Consider the following 20,276-nt stretch of genomic DNA (forward strand, 5'->3'; position numbering starts at 1 on the left):
ATGTAGGTGCAAAAATACCCTCAACCAATTATATGGAGTGCTCTTGAACCAGATGACTCTTTAGAGTTGTCTCACTTGATGCAAGGGGTTGGGTTGAAGGTCCTTAAACCAACTCATTTCCACTCTCCTAGACCACCACCTTCCATAACCCCATCTCCTACACCCCCCCACCCACCTCCACTAGATATGGGCAAACCCCCACCCCACCCCAGGGTGGCGTAACCTTTGGCCAAGGGCGATTCCAAGAATGGACCTCACCTGAGAGCCACCTGTCACCAACCCTTCCAGCAGCTGGAGGAACGAGTGCCTCAGTCCTGAAGGCGGATCTGGGTGGTAGACCACAGCACCGACTGTAGCATTCTTGTTCCTAATCTTGCTGCTTTCCAGTTCTCCCTCCACAACGCCACCAGAGGGATTTTTCTAAGCCCAAATGTAATCACACTACACCCTTACTCATACCTCTCCATACCTCCTCCTTACTTACGAGATGATTCACATCTGATCTCTGTCTAAGCACGAAGCCATCTCCCACAGCCTTTCCTTCTTGTGTGCCCTCTTGCCTCACAAATACCAATCTACTAATACTTATCAATCCTTCACAGTGCTGCTCCCTCTGCAGGGAACGAGCTTTCCCACTCTTCCCACTCCTCTCACTAGCAAGCCTCCATTTATCCTTTAGGGCCCATCTGAAGCACCTTCTCTATAATGCCTTCCTGAATATCTTCAAGCAGTAGACTCTGTACACTCTTTTTACACTCTTGTAGTTAATTGCTTATATGCAGTTATTTGCTTAAATCTGGCATCCTTAAGAGCAAAACCTGCATTGTAATCTTTTTATTTATTTATTTATTTATTTATTTATTTATTTTATTTTTATTTATTTATTTGTTTATTTTTTTCAGATGGAGTCTCGCTCTGTCGCCCAGGCTGGAGTGCAGTGGCATGATCTCAGCTCACTGCAAGCTCCACCTCCCGGATTCACACCATTCTCCTGCCTCAGCCTCCCGAGTAACTGGCACTACAGGCGCCCGTCACCGTGCCCGGCTAATTTTCTGTATTTTTAGTAGAGACGGAGTTTCACCATGTTAGCCAGGATAGTCTTGATCTCCTGACCTAGTGATCCGCCCTCCTCGGCCTCCCAAAGTGCTGGGATTACAGGCGTGAGCCACCGCGCCTGGCCTTGTATTCATTTTTAAGTCAATGAATCAGCCATCGGCATCAGTATTATATGAGGCTGTGTCTACAGGGGCTGACTCAAACTAACTGGAGTTGACTTTAGTCATTTTTTTCTGGGACTTAATCTGGGTGCCCAGTGAGGGCTGTAGGCCCCTGTGAGGAGGAACTCTATTTGGAGACTCACCTGGCTCAGGATGTATATAACACGAGGCTCTGAGGGAGTTGGGCGTTTAATAACCCTGCCCATTAGGTTGATGCCGCCCCCCATGGTGGGCAAGAAGCATAGCAAGTGACCTACAGGACATGTTACAAAAGGCCATAAGGCCTGCCTTGCCTACAAATCTCTCTTTCATGACTGAGCCCTCCCTTCATGTTCATTCTGAAATTCTCACTCCTATATTTACTAATAGTTGGATCAGTGGCCCCGTAAGTGGGGTGAATACACTGCAGCGCCTGGGCAAGCAGATGCATCTCTAGAAGAGAATTTCATGTCTATTTTTATTTTATCCCTTTAAAAATTTTAATATTGTGGGCTGTGGGCAGTGGCTCACACCTCTAAGGTCCCAGGTGGGCAGATTGCTTGAGCCCAGGAGCTCAAGACCAGCCTGGGCAACATGGTGAAACCCCATCTCTATAAAAAATACAAAAAAAAATAGCCGGGTGTGGCAGCATGCACCTGTAGTGCCATCTACTCCAGAGGCTGAGGTGAGAGGATCGCTTGAGCCCAGGGAGGCAGAGGTTGCAGTGCACTGAGATTGCACCGCTGCACTCCAGCCCGGGCAACAGGGTGAGATCCTGTCTCAAAAAAAAAAAATGTTTTTGTATTGTGTGTGTTTTATAATGTGCACAATACAGTAGTCTACTAACACATGTATATGATTTATAAATAAATAATATAAGGGAATATATACTCAGAACTTTTTTTTTACTAAGTAGCACATTGTTTTAAAAAATTGGAGCCCTTGGCCGGGCGCGGTGGCTCACGCCTGTAATCCCAGCACTTTGGGAGGCCGAGGCGGGCGGATCACAAGGTCAGGAGATCGAGACCACGGTGAAACCCCGTCTCTACTAAAAATACAAAAAATTAGCCGGGCGCGGTTGTGGGCGCCTGTAGTCCCAGCTACTCAGGAGGCTGAGGCAGGAGAATGGCGTGAACCCGGGAGGCGGAGCTTGCAGTGAGCCGAGATCGCGCCACTGCACTCCAGCCTGGGCGACAGAGCGAGACTCCGTCTCAAAAAAAAAAAAAAAAAAAAATTGGAGCCCGCTGGATTGGACTGTAAAGCCTTGAGCCCTCTCCAGCCTTCACCTATGAGCTCTGCAGCTGATCTGTTGCTGAGCTAATTTCTACCAATGGGCACCTAAAGTTTTACAGGAACTCTGAAGTCCAGGATCTACCCAGCTGGGAATGAAAGGGAGGGGGAGGCTGAGGAGACCACAGAGGCTGAATCTAGCCAGAGCTGGTGAACCATCAGGTAAGGAATTGAGAACCTGGAATACACAGATGCATGTGGTGAAACAGAGGGCAGCTACAGGCAGGACAGCAATGGGAGGGATGCGATATGGAAGAGTGGCAATCCCTCCCTCCACCACGAAGCATGCCCCATCCATCTTCCACTATGGTGGGGATGAGAGATACAATCAGCCAGATATAAAGGTGGCAGTGGCAGCTCTAGAACACCTACATACGGGGCTAGGAGGCAGCAATCTGATTGCAGTGAGGGCATAGGAGCCTTGTCTTAAGGCTGCATACGCATATCAGAGCACCTGGGTTATGTGGTTATTTGTGGATGGTTGTGGGGATTGATTGATGGTGGAGATTGGGTGGAGGGGCGGTGTGCATTGTTACCAGTGCAGCCCTGAGAGTCCTTTAGCAGGTGGAAACTAGTGAGCCGCATTAGGATGGAAAGAGAATTATGGCATCTAAAATCAGGAGAGACCCTGATCTGGCGCCAAACCCTGGGGCCTGAGGGCTGCATTGGGATGATATGTTACAATAGCTCTAGCAGCCAAAAAGCATCTTGGTAATACAGGACCAAACATGCATGGGTAGGGAATGGGCCCCTCAGTGGGAGACCAGGTAAGGGATGAGGGGGACTCCAAGAGCATGGCTTGCAAAAAGGAGGCACAGAGAGAACCCAGAGATGAACATGGCTAACTTGGCAGGTTTAGTCTCAATGTCGAGGAAGAGTGGTTCACACCTCCACAGTTCCCGGTTCCACTAGAAAATCGGTAGAAGACTGATGGCCACGATAAAAAACTATATACTGAACTTTCTTATATACAGATTTTCCTGGAAAATAAAAAAGATCAGAAGGGAAACAAATGCAATTCCTTTCTACTATGTTTTCAGACTCTGATTAGGCTCTTAATATTCTACGGGCAGCAGACTATAAACCCTTTGAGGGCTACAACTGCTTCTTGCTGACAAGGCATTGCATTTGTAAAGTTAGCATAAACTTTTACGTACACTATTTCATACCACAACACGGCAAGGTGGGTATTCTTATATGCATTTTGCAGATAAAGAAACAAAAGTTCAAAGTGATAAGTTCATTTAGCCAGAAACTTACATTCTACAGGTGAGGAATCTGAGGCCCAGATGGAGTTAACTGACTCACCCAGGACAAAGAGCAAATACTCATCAAAGCCACAACCCACGCCCAGGCCTCACAGAACTTCACCTATATCCCAATTCTCCATTCTCTTATTACACTTTCCTCCCAGCCCCCCATGGTGCTTAAAGCAGAGGTCAGCAAACAGAAAGCAGGCCATGAGGAATGGCTAACAAATTTTTATGAGCTCTGTCTTTCTTACTATTGATTCTCCCCTAGATCATTTGTTCTAACATCTTCTGTGCTTCTTCACAGCATGTAAAAGGAAAGAACAAGAACATGGGAAGGATAGAGGCAACACACCCAAAAAGCCCAGGTTGGTCTTCACAGATGTCCAGCGTCGAACTCTACATGCAATATTCAAGGAAAATAAGCGTCCATCCAAAGAATTGCAAATCACCATTTCCCAGCAGCTGGGGTTGGAGTTGAGCACTGTCAGCAACTTCTTCATGAACGCAAGGAGGAGGAGTCTGGACAAGTGGCAGGACGAGGGCAGCTCCAATTCAGGCAACTCATCTTCTTCATCAAGCACTTGTACCAAAGCATGAAGGAAGAACCACAAACTAAAACCTCGGTGGAAAAGCTTTAAATTTAAAAAAAAAATTTTTAAAAGACCAGGACCTCAAGATAGCAGGTTTATACTTAGAAATATTTGAAGAAAAAAAAAGTGTTATTTATAGTCCAAAGAAACCAAAGACTTAGCTCACCTGCATTCTGACTTTGTTTGGAGACACACACTTCAGCGGGGCGGCGACTTGGCAAGACAAATGATGAGCAGGAAAACACCACTGGATCTCACACCTTCAATCCATGACCATCCTCGCTGTGCTTGGCTGTTTAGTGGTTTGGAGCATAGTGATTTTGAGCCATTGAGCGGACATCTTTTAAGATCGAACTTTCTCATCTGTTCTACCATGCCACGAAGGTGTATGATGTCTCAGTACTGTGTGTGGGTGTGTGTGCATGTGTGTGTGCGTGCACGTACATACACACGCACACACACACACAACCACCACCACCAGTGGTTAGAGACTTAGGCAGAGCTGGTCTTCAGAAATGGTTGTGCTATAGGAGTGCAACCAACATGGTATGGGGTTGTCTGAGTTCATTGGATTAGTGATTTTGCTCGTCTAGCCTAGCGTTTGAACCTGCCAGGCCCGCAACCTAAATGCAGATTCAAACCCAGCAAAGAAAATTTGAATGACACCTAAACCAGTGCATTCTCTTTGTTTGTTAAGGAATGTTCAGATATTTTTTAAGAAATGAAACAAGAGTCCATCCATTTAAAAAATCACCTAGGTACCAAAGAACACACTTAATATTATAGTGCAGGTATTTTATTGCAATGATTTTAATAACCAAAGCTATTTTTACACAAGATACTATGTAAAGTTATACGTATGAACTGATCTAGCTGTAATACACATGCCACATAGAATCATGACTATTATTTATGACTCTTGAAGCATTTGAAATATGAGTTTTCAGAACTGGCAAGAAAGAATGTAGCTTCAGGGAAGCAATTAATATCATGGCAGAGAGGTCGATGCAGTACACGTGTACATCCAGATGGCACACTCCTTTTCAGGATCCATAAATGTCACTAAAGTAGAGAGATAGACATGATTCCATAATCTGTTCCTAGCTGAGAAAACCTGAGGATCTTTCCAAAGTAGGACCCCATTTTTACACTAGAAAACTAAGTTTAACAGGGAAAGTAACTAAATTAGAAAATTCGTTCAAAGTAATGCTTTTTATAAAAGGTCACTAAATGAAGAACTATCCTTAGATTAATTGACTTATATTTGCTTTATGCATTTGGCACCAAAAACCTCTTTTAAATACTTTACAAATACAAATAAAGTAAAAAAAAAAAAAAAAAAAAAAAAAAAAAAAAACATTATTATTCAAATGAACTATTCAGTACTTATAAGTATCCTAAAAAGTAATCAAACTAACTTATTGCCAATTCCAGAAATTTTATCACTTGGACATCAGTAAAACAGCAGAAATGGTAAAATTGGTGGAACTGCATAGAAAAAGCCAGTGTTCTGGTGGATGACAAGACTTTTGATCTATTGGTATTAATCAATTTATTGAACTAAGAATAGCCTCCAAAGCATTCTGCATTCTTTCTTGCTACTGCATTAAGCTGGAAATTTTATAATATAGATTTTGCTCTCTAACAGGGACAGATTAAAAACTAGACCTGAGCTTACAAATACAAAATTTTAAATCTCTATTTTTCCAAATCACTTAACCAGAACTGTAGAAATCAAAGCCAAAAAAAAAAAAAAAAAAAAAAAAAAAAGTTGTATTAGTGGTACCCCAGCGAATCACTAGATTCCCAGAAAAATTCTCTCTGAATTCAGTTGGACTGTAACTTATGTAAGTGGATGCCTATTATGCCATTAGGTAAAGAATTGGATACTCTTAGTTAATTACCACCCCTACTTAGAACTATAAAATTAAATGTTATCCTAATGATAAGTTGTTTTATTGAGATTCATTAAAAATGCCAAAGAATAAAACTGAACCATCTTGACACAAAACATAACTCCTTAGCATCAAATCTCAGCACCTTGTCTAGGTCTGTAACAGGCAGGCAACTAGAGAGGTGAAGCAAAACGAACAAGCCATCTATCTGTGTCTCCTTCATGTCTGCTGCCGAATGAGAAGAGGAAACCAACATATACTTCTCTTTTGATGAAATACTGCATTTGCCTTGACATGTTTTGTCTTTTTTAAAAATTTTCACCCATAATTCCAGCTTAAAAATTTCCCTTCTAAATATGGCACAATTATAGTTCAGCTATTGAAAGAGACCGTTTAAATGGCCACCCTTCAAGATTTACTAAAAAATAGAATCTTGTCAATGACGTAAACAAAAAGGAAAAAACTGATTAACATTTTCTCTCTCTCCAGGAATGGAGGGAGCCGGGGATACAGCTACATAATGTATTTATAATTTAGGAGGGAGGAAAGCCTTGTTTATCTAAAACGTGATAATTCTAAATGCAGGGAAATTCAAGCTGTGTCTACACACAATCTTACCAAATTCAATACTCCAAGAAAAGAAAAGCAGAATTCAGACAACCATGTTTTTTATTTGTTGTTACTATATGTTAACCCCAAAATCAATCCAACACGCATGTTACCTCTTTTTTTTTTTTTTTTTTTTTTTTTTGAGACAGAGTTTCACTCCGTCACCCAGGCTGGAGTGCAGTGGCGTGATCTCAGCTCACTGCAAACTCTACCTCCCGGGTTCAAGTGATTATCCTGCCTCAGCCTCCCAAGCAGTTGCAATTACAGGCGCCACCACGCCCTGCTAGTTTTTGTATTTTTAGTAGAGACAGGGTTTCACCATGTTGGCCAGGCTGCTCTTGAACTCCTGACCTCTGGTAATCCATCCACCTCGGCCTCCCAAAGTGCTGGGATTACAGGCATGAGCCACTGCACCTGGCCCATGTTGCATTTTTGACCAATTATTTTGGTACTGTGTAGGCACAGTCTCATAGAATATTGCTTCATTTTCAGTATCCCACCATAATGGTTTTTTAAGAAACTCACCAGTTATCCTGTTTGCTAACACCAAAGATAACTTTCATACCAGCATTGAATTTGCACCCATTATGCAATTTCAGGGCTTAGAGATATATTTTCTCATAAACAGATGCACAAATCAGAGCCTGAAAAGCAATTTTTTTACTCGACTGTTTAAGCATACTCACATCGTTTGCTTTTTAGAAATCGTGATGGACAAAACTCAGCTTCTCACAAGCAATACACTTATTACATCATGTATGACCGATTCTTTACTTGCTCCTGAACTGGAATATAGAAAAAAAACACAATGCTTCCATTCCTATTGAGTGTAACATTAATTTCTGGCTTGAGTTTTTTAATCTACATTCCACAGAGCCAATCATGTGCCATTTGTTCACCCATCATTTCTCAATTCTTTTGCAAAATTCACCAGAAAAAGGTATCTATCTTACTGTTTTATTTGTATGTGTGTTTATTCCAAAACTGCACTTAAAGTAATCCTTTTTTTTTTTTTTTTTTTTTTGGTAGAATGGAAGTTAGTCTGTTTCTGGCCATAAGTCATTCAGGTCCTGTCATCACTGGAAGCTTTCCTGTAGAGGGCAGGGAGGTGTGACATCTGGACACCCCAAAACCCCAGACATCAATAAATGTTCAGGTAAAAGAGCTCTGGATGTCAGGAATTGAATATTCCAGTCCCCGGATGCACCTGGAATAGACTCCAAAGACCAAAGAAAATGTGTGGGAAATCCAGAAGTTCTAAATGAACATGTCACTCACTGTGCCCCCACAAAAAAAAAGCGAAATTATTTTTCCGGGAAAATATAAAAGCACTACACTACTTTTGGATTCATTCCACTCCCATTGCTACCCCAGGTGAATGACCGTAGTTGCAGGTTAAATGCAAACTTTGCTATACCAAAGAGTCCTAGGACATTTTCACATGAGCTGTAAAGGCATTTTCCCTAAGAAAGGTCCTCCCTTCTTTGTACATAAAGGATGAAAACTATGCATTTAGCAAACAAAGAGAAAGCACTTCTCCTTTTTCTATCTAGTTGTTTAGGGTGCATTCAAACACCAGAGGCTGTTTTGAGACGTGTTTGGCCTTCTGGGTTATTACTGTGGTGTGGTTAGCTTTACAGTACATTTGGTAACTACTTCCTAAATAGTAAGGACAAAGAAGCAGAAGGTAAAAAAATAGCTACTTCCACGTGTAAAAAAAAAAAAAACAAAAAACAAACAAACAAAAAAAAAAACAAAAAAAAGAAAGAAAAAAAAGAAAAAAAAGTGTAAAGATCTACTATTTATAGTGTGAACCAAAGACGCTACCTCACTCAATTTCCATTGGTGATTTTAATCACATTGATGATACCAAAGAATACCAAAGATATTTTCATGCACGGTCTCAGTCTGCAGAGGGAACTCCACCCCTTCCCTTCCCCCGCCACCCTTCCTCACTCTTCACTCAGTGTGTAAACTTGTCTTCATTCTTAATAATGATACGATAATGACAACAACAACATTAGGAAATACTACTCTTATTACTGCTAGTTCTACTTGTAAATCTCTAGGCAAACATGTTGCAAACTTTGTAAACTCCTAGGACGAGTGCCTTGCTTGAACCAAAGTGTTAAACCGCTGTTGACCTCTTTCACCTTATACTCTTTGAATACCTCAGCCTCTTAGAAAGGCCACTAATGAAAAAAAAAAAAAAAGGAATAATTATTCACCGTGGTGCTTTTTCCGTGCAACCATGCAATGAAACTTTCTTTGATACCAAAGGATGACTTTTTTTTCCCAATTTCTTGCTGATAAACCAAAGCTCCTCCTCCTCGTTCCCTCTCAAGTTCCCCCCACCTGACTTCACCTGTCCCTCCACAGGCAGGCCGTGCGTAACTTTTACCAATTCCTCCAAATACCTCATAGTAATAACGTTTTAGGGTTATGTTGTATAGAGAGTCTATGTGATAAGGCAGAACTTACTAGTTTGATAATTGTTAAGGTTACTTTAAAAAAAAACTTTATAATTCTTATTTATTTTGTAGTTTGTATGTTTGGGATGTCCCCCCTCCCCTTTGGTTTGGGGTTTATTTTCTTGGCAGAACTGCTCTGTTGCTCAAGGAAGACTTAATTTCTGGAAATGTTCCCCCTGGTGAGTTAAGGGTTGTGTAAAAAAGCAAGAATGGAATAAGAAATGATTTTTGTTTTGATGGTTACTTATGAAGTTTTTGTGTTCCGTAGAAAATTTGTTTCCACAGGGTAAAAAAAAAAATACATATATATATATATGTATTTTATATATATATATAAAATCTCTTTTTTGTGAAGCTGGTTCCTATTTTTCTCTATAATGTGCTGTGATTTTTTTTAATTTAATTACATTTTATATGAGCTTATTTAATCATTGCTTTAATTTATGACTGTGTAGTTTTTAAAATGTATATAGTAGAATCGAAATGGCCAAAGCTTTATGTTACAATCTTTTTGTTCTCGATGCTAAGATAAGCTGAAGGCAAGAGCTTCTCTTAACTGCAGGGTGTATCTTTAGCTTTTTCTTAGTAGGTATTTCAATGTGTGCTGTAAACACTGCCAGGTCCCCCCTCAGAAACTTGTACATGCCAAAGTGAGTGTTTCAAGATAGTCCTTTTTGTCATTTAGAAAGAAAGGCATTATTCGTGTTCTTCCTTTAATTTATTAATTTTTTTAGAAAAGATTACTTTGCAGGTAAGACCTGAAATTCCAAAGAATTTAAGACTTTTTAAATATTTCAAAGCACCGGCATTTGTGAGATACTTTGCTACTTTTTTTTTTTTTTTAACCATTCGCACGGGTATGAGAAGTAGAGTGTAAAAACTCAGAGACAAGCTAACTTGAATTTGGAAATCCTCTAGGTTTTCCCAAGTTTCTGAATTGCTTCAAGGCAGGGGGCAGGGCATGGAGACACAGTTCCTTTTGCAAAGCTGAGAGGAGAGTGTAATGGCCTCATGCCCTTAGACAGAAAGTCAAGGCTGGGGAGCAGCTTGACCCAGCCCCTTCCCCTCTGGCCAGTCCACAGTAGATGCAAAACACCATTGCTTGGCCTCAATTATCAATAGAATTTAAGGGAAAAATCAAAGTTACACATCCCTCTCCACATCAGTTTCTTGGAATCTGCTACTCACGACTGCCCCTCCTCTCCCTACACATCCCTACCAAAGTCACAGGAGTCATCCTCAAATGTCAGGGTCCTGGGGTGAATGTACTCCATGCCTCTCTGAGTTTGTCTCCACTCACTCTTCATCTTCCGACTGGTTTCTTTTCTGCACTAGAGATGATCCCTGCCCTCAGCTCCCTTCATGGAGGCAGTTCAGATACTTGGCCCTACTTGTGATGAGCACACACACGGAATTCTCAACTGACAGTGGCATCCTCAGAAGAGTCGGTGCCCACTATTTTGTTTTATTATGCTGAAAGAAGTTGCTCTGACTACACGTCATAAACCCATAGATGTAAATACTTTCCCTCTCAACATACAAATTTTGCCTTATTTTTTATTTTTATTTTTCCCCTCCACAGGGGTGTTTGTGATAGGGAAGGAAAGAGAGGGCTTAGACTTCAGGTCAAATGTTACATTTTCTTAGGAACATTTTTATACACATTATGTGTTTTAATAGGGCAATAAATCTGCTTTGGGTTGCAGGATCACTCAGTGTGCTGTTGGAAAGCATTGACCAATTATTTGTTTTTAATACCAATGCTGTGCGATGAGTTATGGAAACCTAGGACAATTGTTGAGCAGTGAAGCGCTGAGCGGCGTTGTATTCACAAGGTCACATCCGTTTCCATGTTAGTCTCGATTTGTTGTGGTATGTTCTGCATTTATTACATAATCATTGTGGGCTCATTTTAGATTTGCTATCTGAACCAAGTGACAAGTATTTTTCAATACAATAAAGTTGAAAACCTTGTCTTCCACTTGCTTTGGTAGTTGTCTTCATATCTCCCTGTGCTTATTGTCCTGTCTGAATCAGCCTATCTGTCACTCACTTAGACCTATCCCTTCCCCCTTTTTCTATTTTCACTACACTTTTGACCTTAGCTATTGTTTGAGTGTGACTCAGTTTCCCTGTTCAAGTTAGCTTGATGGTTTATTACGTAAGGAGGGTGCCTAAGACAATCATCAGGTAAAAATAAAATAAAATAAAAAAGATCAGTAGAGTAGAAAATCTTCCAAGAGCAGAGGGAGTTCTTCCTTAACAATGAAAAAAAAGACAAAAAAAAAAAAAAAGGGTAAATACATAATTAAATAATTAATTAAAACCCTAACCATGAGGGGCTTAGAAGATTTTTTGATAAAAGACAAATGTTGCTGTCATTTTCTTTGTCAATTAGAAAACAGTGGTAGTTTCTACGTTGCATCTACATTTCAGACTAAATGATTATTGTACCCAGTTATGGTTGTTTGCTAATATTTTGTCTCTCTCTCTTTCTCTCTGTCCAATGCTTCTTCTGTATTTTTGTGTGTAGCAACAAAAACGTGTAATGCATTAGGCATTATTCTGGTTTGTTTCTGAGTATCTCCTGTACTGCATTAAGGTTTCTTTCATTTATTTTAAGCTTCGCTACTGTTCTCACTTTATGCCGTGCAATATCATCTGCTGTGTTTGCTAAGCAAAAAAGAAAAAAAGAAAAAAAAGCAAGTGATGATGCCATCATGCTTTTCAGTGTTAAAATGTTTCAGCATTTATGTAGTCACCAAAATGTAGTAAATAAAATGTTGGATTTTCCAGCACTTTAAATTTAGACAATTCTTGCCTTCTTTTGTTTTTATTCTACCTGAAATCCTAAGCAAGTAGCTCATCGATTTTCTTTGGAGGAAGGGTGAAACGGAGAGGACAACACACTTGAAAACAAAAGCCAGTGCCATGGTCAAAGAAAGATTAATTCAGGGAAAATAAAGAGATGTTGTCTAGTGGAGCAAAATAATGCTTTTAAATGAAAGTGGAACATTCTATTTCTAGAGATTAGCCATTTATATTAACCTGATTGACTCTCAGAAGAAGTAAAAATTATAATTAGAGAGGATCGTCCTTAAAAGGCCTCTCCAGTAAAATAACTTGTGTGGGTATTTGTGTGTCTCAGAAGCTGGGGGGCGGGGCAGGGAAATTAAGGTCCTTTTTAGTAGAATGTAGTAACCGATCAAGAGGCCTGGCTCAGGCAACAGGGAAACCAGGTTTGGCTTTCCTGCTGTGCTGATTACTAATTGCAAGACCTTGGGCAAATTACTTAACCTCCCTCAGTCTGTTTCTTCATCTGTAAAATGGGCATAAATATCTACATTACAGGGTGGTTGTGAGGATTAGACACTAGAAGTAGGTAAAGCTTAGCCCAGTGTCTGGTATATAAATCCTCAATAAATCTTAGCTATATTCATTATCAGCAAATTAGATAGATGATTGATAGATGGATGGATGGAAAGAAGATAGATAGATAGATAGATAGATAGATAGATAGATAGATGATAGATAGATAGATGATAGATTTAGAGACAGGGTCTTGCCCTGTTACCCAAGCTAGCATCAAACTCCTAGGTTCAAGTGATCCTCCTGGGCTTCAGCCTCCCTAATAGCTGGGATTACAGGCTCAGCAAATATCTTAAAATGCAGATTTTTTCCAGTTAAAAAAACTATTTACGGCCGGGCGCAGTGGCTCATGCCTGTAATCCCAGCACTTTGGGAGGCCGAGGCAGGCAGATCACGAGGTCAAGAGATCAAGACCATCCTGGTCAACATGGTGAAACCCCGTCTCTACTAAAAATACAAAAAAATTAGCCAGGTGTGGTGGCGCATGCCTGTAGTCCCAGCTACTCGGGAGACTGAGGCAGCAGAATCGCTTGAACCCAGGAGGCGAAGGTTGCAGTGAGCCAAGATCCTGTCACTGTACTCCAGCCTGACAACAGAGGGAGACTCCGTCTCAAAACAAACAAGCAGACGAACAAAAAAACCATTTTCTAAGGTGTTTCATTTTTTAAATACAGGAGTAGGACTGTTTTCCCTTTTTAAATTATTTATTTATTTTGAGATAGGGTCTCCTTTTGTCACCCAGGCTGGAGTGCAGCAGCGTGATTACCACTCACTGCAACCTGGACCTCCTGGGCTAACGTGATCCTCCTGCCTCAGTCTTCCAAGTAGCTGCAACTACAGGCACATGCCACCATACCCCACGTGTGTGTGTGTGTGTGTGTGTGTGTGTGTGTGTGTTTTGTTTTTTGTTTTTTGTGTTTTGTTTTTGTTTTTGTTTTTGTAGAGACAGGTTCTTGCCATGTTGCCCAGGCTGTTCTTGAACTCCTGGCCTCCCAAAGAGCTGGGGTTATAAGCATGAGCCACGGTACCCAGCCTTGGCTACTTTTAATGAAGGTGATATTAATGTTCTTCTACAAAGCTTTTTGTGGACATTTTCTAAAAAGTTTTATTTTGAAATAATTTCAAACTTACAGAAAAGTCGCAAGGATGCATAAAGAATTCCTGTGTACGTACTAGCCAGATTTAACAATGCTTTATATTTTGTCACATTTGCTTTATCATTCTCTGTGTATATGTTTACATAATTATTTTCCTGGAACCTTTGGAGAATAGGTTGCATATATCATGCCCATTTATCTCTCAGTACTTTCACATGTAGAGTCATGAATGGGCTTTGGGGCATACCAGTGGGATGGTGGGAGGTATGCTGAGCTCTGCCCCAAGGATGATTAATACTGATTTCAATGCTATATAAACATTTTGTTTATAATGTTCCTATATAGCTCTGTTCCTATATGGCTCTGTTCTGTCTTGTGATGATCAGTTTTATGTGTCAACTTGACTAGTGTCTGGTCCCTAGTTACTCAATCAAACACTAGGTGTTGCCATGAAGGTATTTGGTGGATGTGATTGCTGTTCATAATCAGTTGACTTTAAATAAAGGAGAAGATGTCACACAGGTGTGCAGAGCAGTCCAGATTCTCAGGAACACATTGCAACTTTCCAAAGCCCTCAATGGGGTAAAACAAAAAGTATATCTGAGACAGGTCTCGATCAATTTAGACGTTTATTTGGCCAAGTTTAAAGACATTCCTGGAAGAAAAAAAACACAGAATCACAGAAGCAGTCTGTGGTCTGTGCCTTTCTCCAAAGACGAATTTGAGCACTTCAATGTTTGAAGGGGCAAAGTGGACTGGAGGGGAAAGAGGGAAGGCATGGTCATCCACACGTTGCAAGAGAAAAGGAACGGTAGGGGAAGAGTCAATTATATATTCCTCTCACTCTCAGTAAATCAGCACATCATATAAGATAACGTGAACATAGAGTAGCTACCTGTAAAGATATTTAACCTTTTATCTGTAGCTATCTGGTTAGGAACAAAAGAAAAGGCAGCTTCTTGCATGACTCAGCTTTCAGATTAATTTTTTCCTTTTGGCCGAGTGAAGTGGGGTCCCAAGTTTTTACTTCCCTTTCACATTTCATATCTCATTCCCCAAATTTTCCTTTAAGATTTTTGGTCAGCTTTTGAGTTGGTCTCAACTGTTGTCCCTGGCTCCGGCAACTGCAATATTAAACAATCATCCTTGATTGTTTTTGTTGTTTGGTTTTTTGGTGGGGACAGTCTTGCCATATTGCCCAGGCTGGTCTCAAATTCCTGGATTCAAGCAATCCTCCTACCTTGGCTTCCCAAAGGGTTGGGATTACAGGCATGAGCCACCACACCAAGCCCCCTGATTGTTTTTGACAAATGCCTCAGGAATTGATGGAAACTGAGTTGAGACAGGAATAATGCAGGGTGGTCACAAGAGAACAGAATATTACAGGCAGTAGTTTCACATGACTAAGCAAAAGGAAACTATCAGAATAGCTGCAAAAGTTAGGGACTGAGCCAGGGTGTGAACCAAGCTGGCTAAGACTGACTGGACCCAACATGGCACCGGATTTGACCTCGGTTTCTCCTAGGAATTCATTATATGCTCATTAACATACTCAATCACATGCCCACCAGTACCATGACAGTTCTGGGAACACCTGTATTTGGTGTAAAAATGACTGGCACCAGAGTTCCAAGAAATCTCTACCTTTTTCCGGGAATCTTCATGAGTATTCCACCCCTTTGGTGAAAGAAACCCATGAAGATAGAAACCGCAAACCCCACTGTAAGACTCTCTCTTGAGTATGCACACTCTCCCCCTTTTTTTTTTTTTTTTTTAGTTTTCCCTTTACAATAAATCTCCACGCTTTCCCTGTTTTCTGACTCATCCTTGAATTCCTTCTCACGATGATGTCAACATCCTGGACACTGGCTGGGGTCAACGTGCCACCTGCTCTTGGGGGCCTCCCTCAGCCTACTGGCATCAGAACCAGGTAAAATGTTTAAAAGCCCTGTGAATGGAGGTTCCCAGAGAACTTCCTGATAAGTCAAAGAATGGCAATGATCTGAGAATGGTGTTTTGAGAGAGCGTCAAACCCCTTCTGCCCTCCTATTCCCCCTCCAGAGGTGGCAGGGCTGTTAGTTCTTAAGGAGACTGCAAAGCTGGGGAAGAGGGTGTATGAGTCCATCCTCACACTGTTATAAAGATAATACCCAAGACTGAGTAATTGATAAAGGAAGCAGGTTTAATTAACTCACAGTTCCACATGGCTAAGGAAGCCTCAGGAAACACAATCATGGCAGAAGGGGAAGCAAGAAAGCAGGCACCTTCTTCACATGGTGGCAGGCAAGAGACAGAGGAGTGAAGGGGGAAGAGCCCCTTATGAAACCATCAGATTTTGTGAGGACTCACTCACTATCATGAGAACCGCATGGGAGAACATCCCCCATGATCCAGTCACCTCCCACCAGCTCTCTCCCTAGACACGTGGGGAATATGGCGATTACAATTCAAGATAATATTTGGGTGGGGACACAGCCAAACTGTTGAAACAGCTCCATTGTCTGGAGTAAATACCTGGAGTTCATTGTCTCACGCCAAGAAAATTAAGGACGCAGTCACACACAAGGAGTGGGTTTAGGACTGCAAAGTCTAATAGACACAGAAGAGGAAAGGGAGAGAAAGCTTTCTCATGTTGAGAGAGCAGGTCTGATTGATTTTGCAGAGAGGCTCCAGGAGGCAGTGATCGTTTTACATAGGGCCCGGGGGATTGGGTTGACCAGGTGTGTCATTTACATAACCTGTGAAGAAACTGGCCCTCCCAGCCTAATCGTTTATTATGCAAATGTGACTTCTACCTGGCTGTTGCCATGACACCTGCACACGTGGCTTTACCTGGCTGCTGCCATGAAACTGGCACATATGGTGACAAGGAAAGGGAGCGGGAATCACCATATTGAATGTACCTGGCTTCCAGTTACACCCGCTGTCATTTACATATGCAAGCGTCTAGCTTGCATATCTATGCTTGCAGCTTGATTTTTCAGGATACTTTCTGCTAGTGAAGAAGTGGTTAGGAGGATGCTTTTTATTCAAGGAAAATTCCACTGAGAACTCTTTTACCTGCTCTAACTGACTAAAATAATTTCTTGGTAACTCCTGTATTACCATATCAGGGGTTGTAGGAATAGCCCAAGTTAAAATGTCACGAACCTGGCTGTTCTTACTGAGATTCAGGCTGTTTTTCTTAAACATTCCTCCAACTGTTGCAAGCCTTTGGATAATTTCCAGAGTTCTGAAAAAGTTGATTTTGACCATTTTTGCCAGTGTTCTCGTCGCCTTTGTAGAGGAGATGCTTTTCAGACTTCCTTCTCTGTCATTCCTCTCTGCCCAAGGATGAAAGCACCAAGCTGATGTTCACATGCCCTCTCAGGAAGGAAGCCAGCAGCCATACATGTTAGTGGTTCAGAAAGCTTCAGAACTCAAAGATTCTTTTTTTGAAACAGAGCCTCATTCTGTCACCCCAGGGTGGAGTGCAGTGGCACCATCTCAGCTCACTGCAAGCTCCGCCTCCTGGGCTCAAGCAATTCTCCTGCCTCAGCCTCCTGAGTAGCTGGGACTACAGGCGTGCACCACCACGCTCAGCTAATTTTTGTATTTTTAGTAGAGACGGGGGTTCGCTATATTGGCCAGGCTGGCCTCTAACTCCTAACCGCAAGTGATTCACCTACTTTGGCCTCCCGAAGTGCGGGGATTACAGGCATGAGCCACCGCACCCACTCTTTTTTTTAAACTTTTGTAACTTCTTCATAATTGCTACTTTTGTCATGCCAAGTCTATTTCTCCACAGGGTAAAATGCCAAGGTCCTGAGGTCCTGGGTTGGATACTTCTGATAATTGGGTAGTAATTGAGTAATTGTGCTCAGGAAAGGCGATTTCACATGCCCTTTTCTGAGTTCACACATTGAGAATAACATGGTGTGGTCTGTGAGGTTCCTGAGAAAGCTGATATATATATATATATACACACACACACATATACACACACACATATATATATTGTTATACAGTGTAAATTAGCACAATTTGTACTTGTCAATTATACCTCCAGAAAGCTGTTTTTTAAAAATTATGGGGCATGTCAAAGGGCACAGAAGCTAGCTTGAAAGAGCTCCCAAAGCCTAAGCTTGGATAATTTGAACAACAAAATAAATAATGATAATATTGGATTATAGTCCACGGAATAAAATATGCATGAGTCCATACTGAGTTAAATATATAATTGAATAGATAAATAAATGGGGGAAAAGGACAGCTCTTCCTTAGAGTAGAATTCCTGTTTTAAAATGTAGGAGAGATGAAAATAGGTAATCACAACTACGCAAATGAATACCACATTAATTATTGCTGCAGGCAAGAACCATCCAGGAATTCTAAAGTCAATAGGTAAAGCATGGTAAGAAATAGGATATTTGCATTATCTCAAAGCATTTTCCTGCAATACTTATTAATTACAAAGGAAAAATAGCAACTTTAAACAGGAGGAACTTGACAGTCCCCCGCTTAACCAAGAGATGAAAGTTAGCAACACTACTAATAAATCAGATGTATCAACATCATGCATCCCCTTATATGATGCACTAAGAACATGGTAGTATTCTCCCCAAGGACAGATTACCTCAACCTAATCATGAGAAAATAGCGGAAAAACTGAGGGACATTTCACAAGACAACTGACCATTACTCTTCAAAATGTGAAGGTCGTCAGGTGCAGTGGCTCACGTCTGTAATCCTGTAATCCCAACACTTTGAGAGGCCGAGGCAGGCAGATGGCTTGAGTCCAGGAGTTCAAGACCAGCCTGGGCAACGTAAAAAAATACTCTGTCTCCACTATATATATTATATTATACATAATAATATTATATATTATATATAGTGGGGACAGGGTTTTATATATTATATATAATATATACTTTATATATTATATATTGTATCATATATTATAATTATATATTATATTATATATATTATACATATGTATTAGCCGGGTGTATTAGTCCATTCACACACTGCTATAAAGATAGTACCTGAGACTGAGTAATTTATAAACAAAGGAGGTTTAATTGACTCACAGTTCCCCCAATGCTGGGGAGGCCTCGGGAAACTTACAATCATGGCAGAATGGGAAGCAAACACATCTTACATGGCGGCAGGCAGGGGAGAGCCAGCAAGGGAAAACTGCCTTAGAAAACCATCAGATCTTGTAAGAACTCACGAGAACAGCATCGGGGAGACCACCCCTGTGATCCAATCACCTCCCACCCGGTCCCTCTCTCAAGACATGGGGATTATGGGGATTACAATTTGAGACTAGATTTGCGTGGGGACACAGAGCCAAACCATATCACCAGGTGTGGTGGCATGCACCCGTGGTCCCAGCTACTCGCGAGGCTGAGGTGGGAGGAGCTCCTGAGCCCAGGAGGTCGAGGCTGCAGTGAGCCCTGATGATCGTGCCACTGCACTCCAGCCTAGGTGACCCTGTCTCAAAAAAAAAAAAAAAAAAAAGTGTGAAAGTCAAGAAAGATGGAGGAGCCGTCATAGATTAGAGGAGTCCAGGAGACAAGACAACTAAATATAATAGAAGATAATGAATCATTGGATCCTGGATAAGAAAAAGCATTAGTGAGAAAGCTGGCAAACTTAAAATTATGTCTGTGGAGTAGTTAACAGTATTGTACAAATGTCCAATTCCTGCTTTCAATTATTGTCCTGCAGTTACTCTTAGGAATGTTAATATTAGGGAACACTGAGCAAAGGCCAAGCAGAACTTCTTGTACCATTCGTGCAACTTTTCTGTAAATCTAAAACTATTTCAACATAAAAAGTTTTAACATTCATTAAACAACTGTGTCAAAATTCGTTTTTCCCTGAAAGGTCAGTTGTGAACTCTTTCTTTGCCTGATAGGTTGCTAACAAAATTATGTGAAAAGCAGCAATCCAGTCATTTGTAACACAGGCACCTTGGGCCTTAACCTTTTCCAAACCACAGCTCTTTAGTAATATACAGATTGACCAGTAGGTGGCAGCACTTGACCAGTTTACCATCAGCAAAACCCAGGGAAAAAGGGAGCAGAGAGAGGGAGGTAAAACAATGAGATACCCGGAACACAGGAGCAGAAGGTGACAAAGTCATGATTTGATGGACAGTCACTATAGGGAGATGCTATTTTTATGGGGATTTACATGATGAGGCAGATTGGAATGAACTTGTAAACAGTGATGTAAGGTTTGGAGGTAAAACTACCAGCCCACACGCCATCCCCACCCTATCCCCTACCCTGTCTATCCCCTAGCCTGGGGCATCAGGAAGGAGCCCTAAGCATTATCTCTGGGTAATCACTGGGTGATTAATACCACACTGGTGAAAGAACAATAAAGGGCAACTTGCAAATGTTTAACACTTTCAAAAAATGAATTACAAAGAAATTATAAATTATATGCTAGTATAGGAAGTTCCATCATTTAAAATATATTTTAAAAATAAAACTACAACCAAATTATATATTTGT

At 41.1% G+C, this 20,276-nt stretch overlaps 1 protein-coding gene across 1 annotated transcript in view; it reads left to right on the forward strand.

The window, feature by feature from the left end:
• The window catches only part of LOC105490081 (one cut homeobox 1), a 41,596-nt gene extending 29,534 nt beyond the window's left edge, over nucleotides 1-12,062 (forward strand). The window contains exon 2 of the mRNA XM_011755382.3: nucleotides 4,044-12,062. Coding sequence (XP_011753684.2) covers nucleotides 4,044-4,336 — 293 coding nt within the window. The 3' untranslated portion in view covers nucleotides 4,337-12,062. The remainder of the gene's footprint in view (nucleotides 1-4,043) is intronic.
• The last annotated feature ends 8,214 nt before the right edge of the window (nucleotides 12,063-20,276 follow it).

The sequence above is a fragment of the Macaca nemestrina genome, chromosome 7 (genome assembly GCF_043159975.1).
Source record: "Macaca nemestrina isolate mMacNem1 chromosome 7, mMacNem.hap1, whole genome shotgun sequence".
NCBI classification, from domain to species: domain Eukaryota; kingdom Metazoa; phylum Chordata; class Mammalia; order Primates; family Cercopithecidae; genus Macaca; species Macaca nemestrina.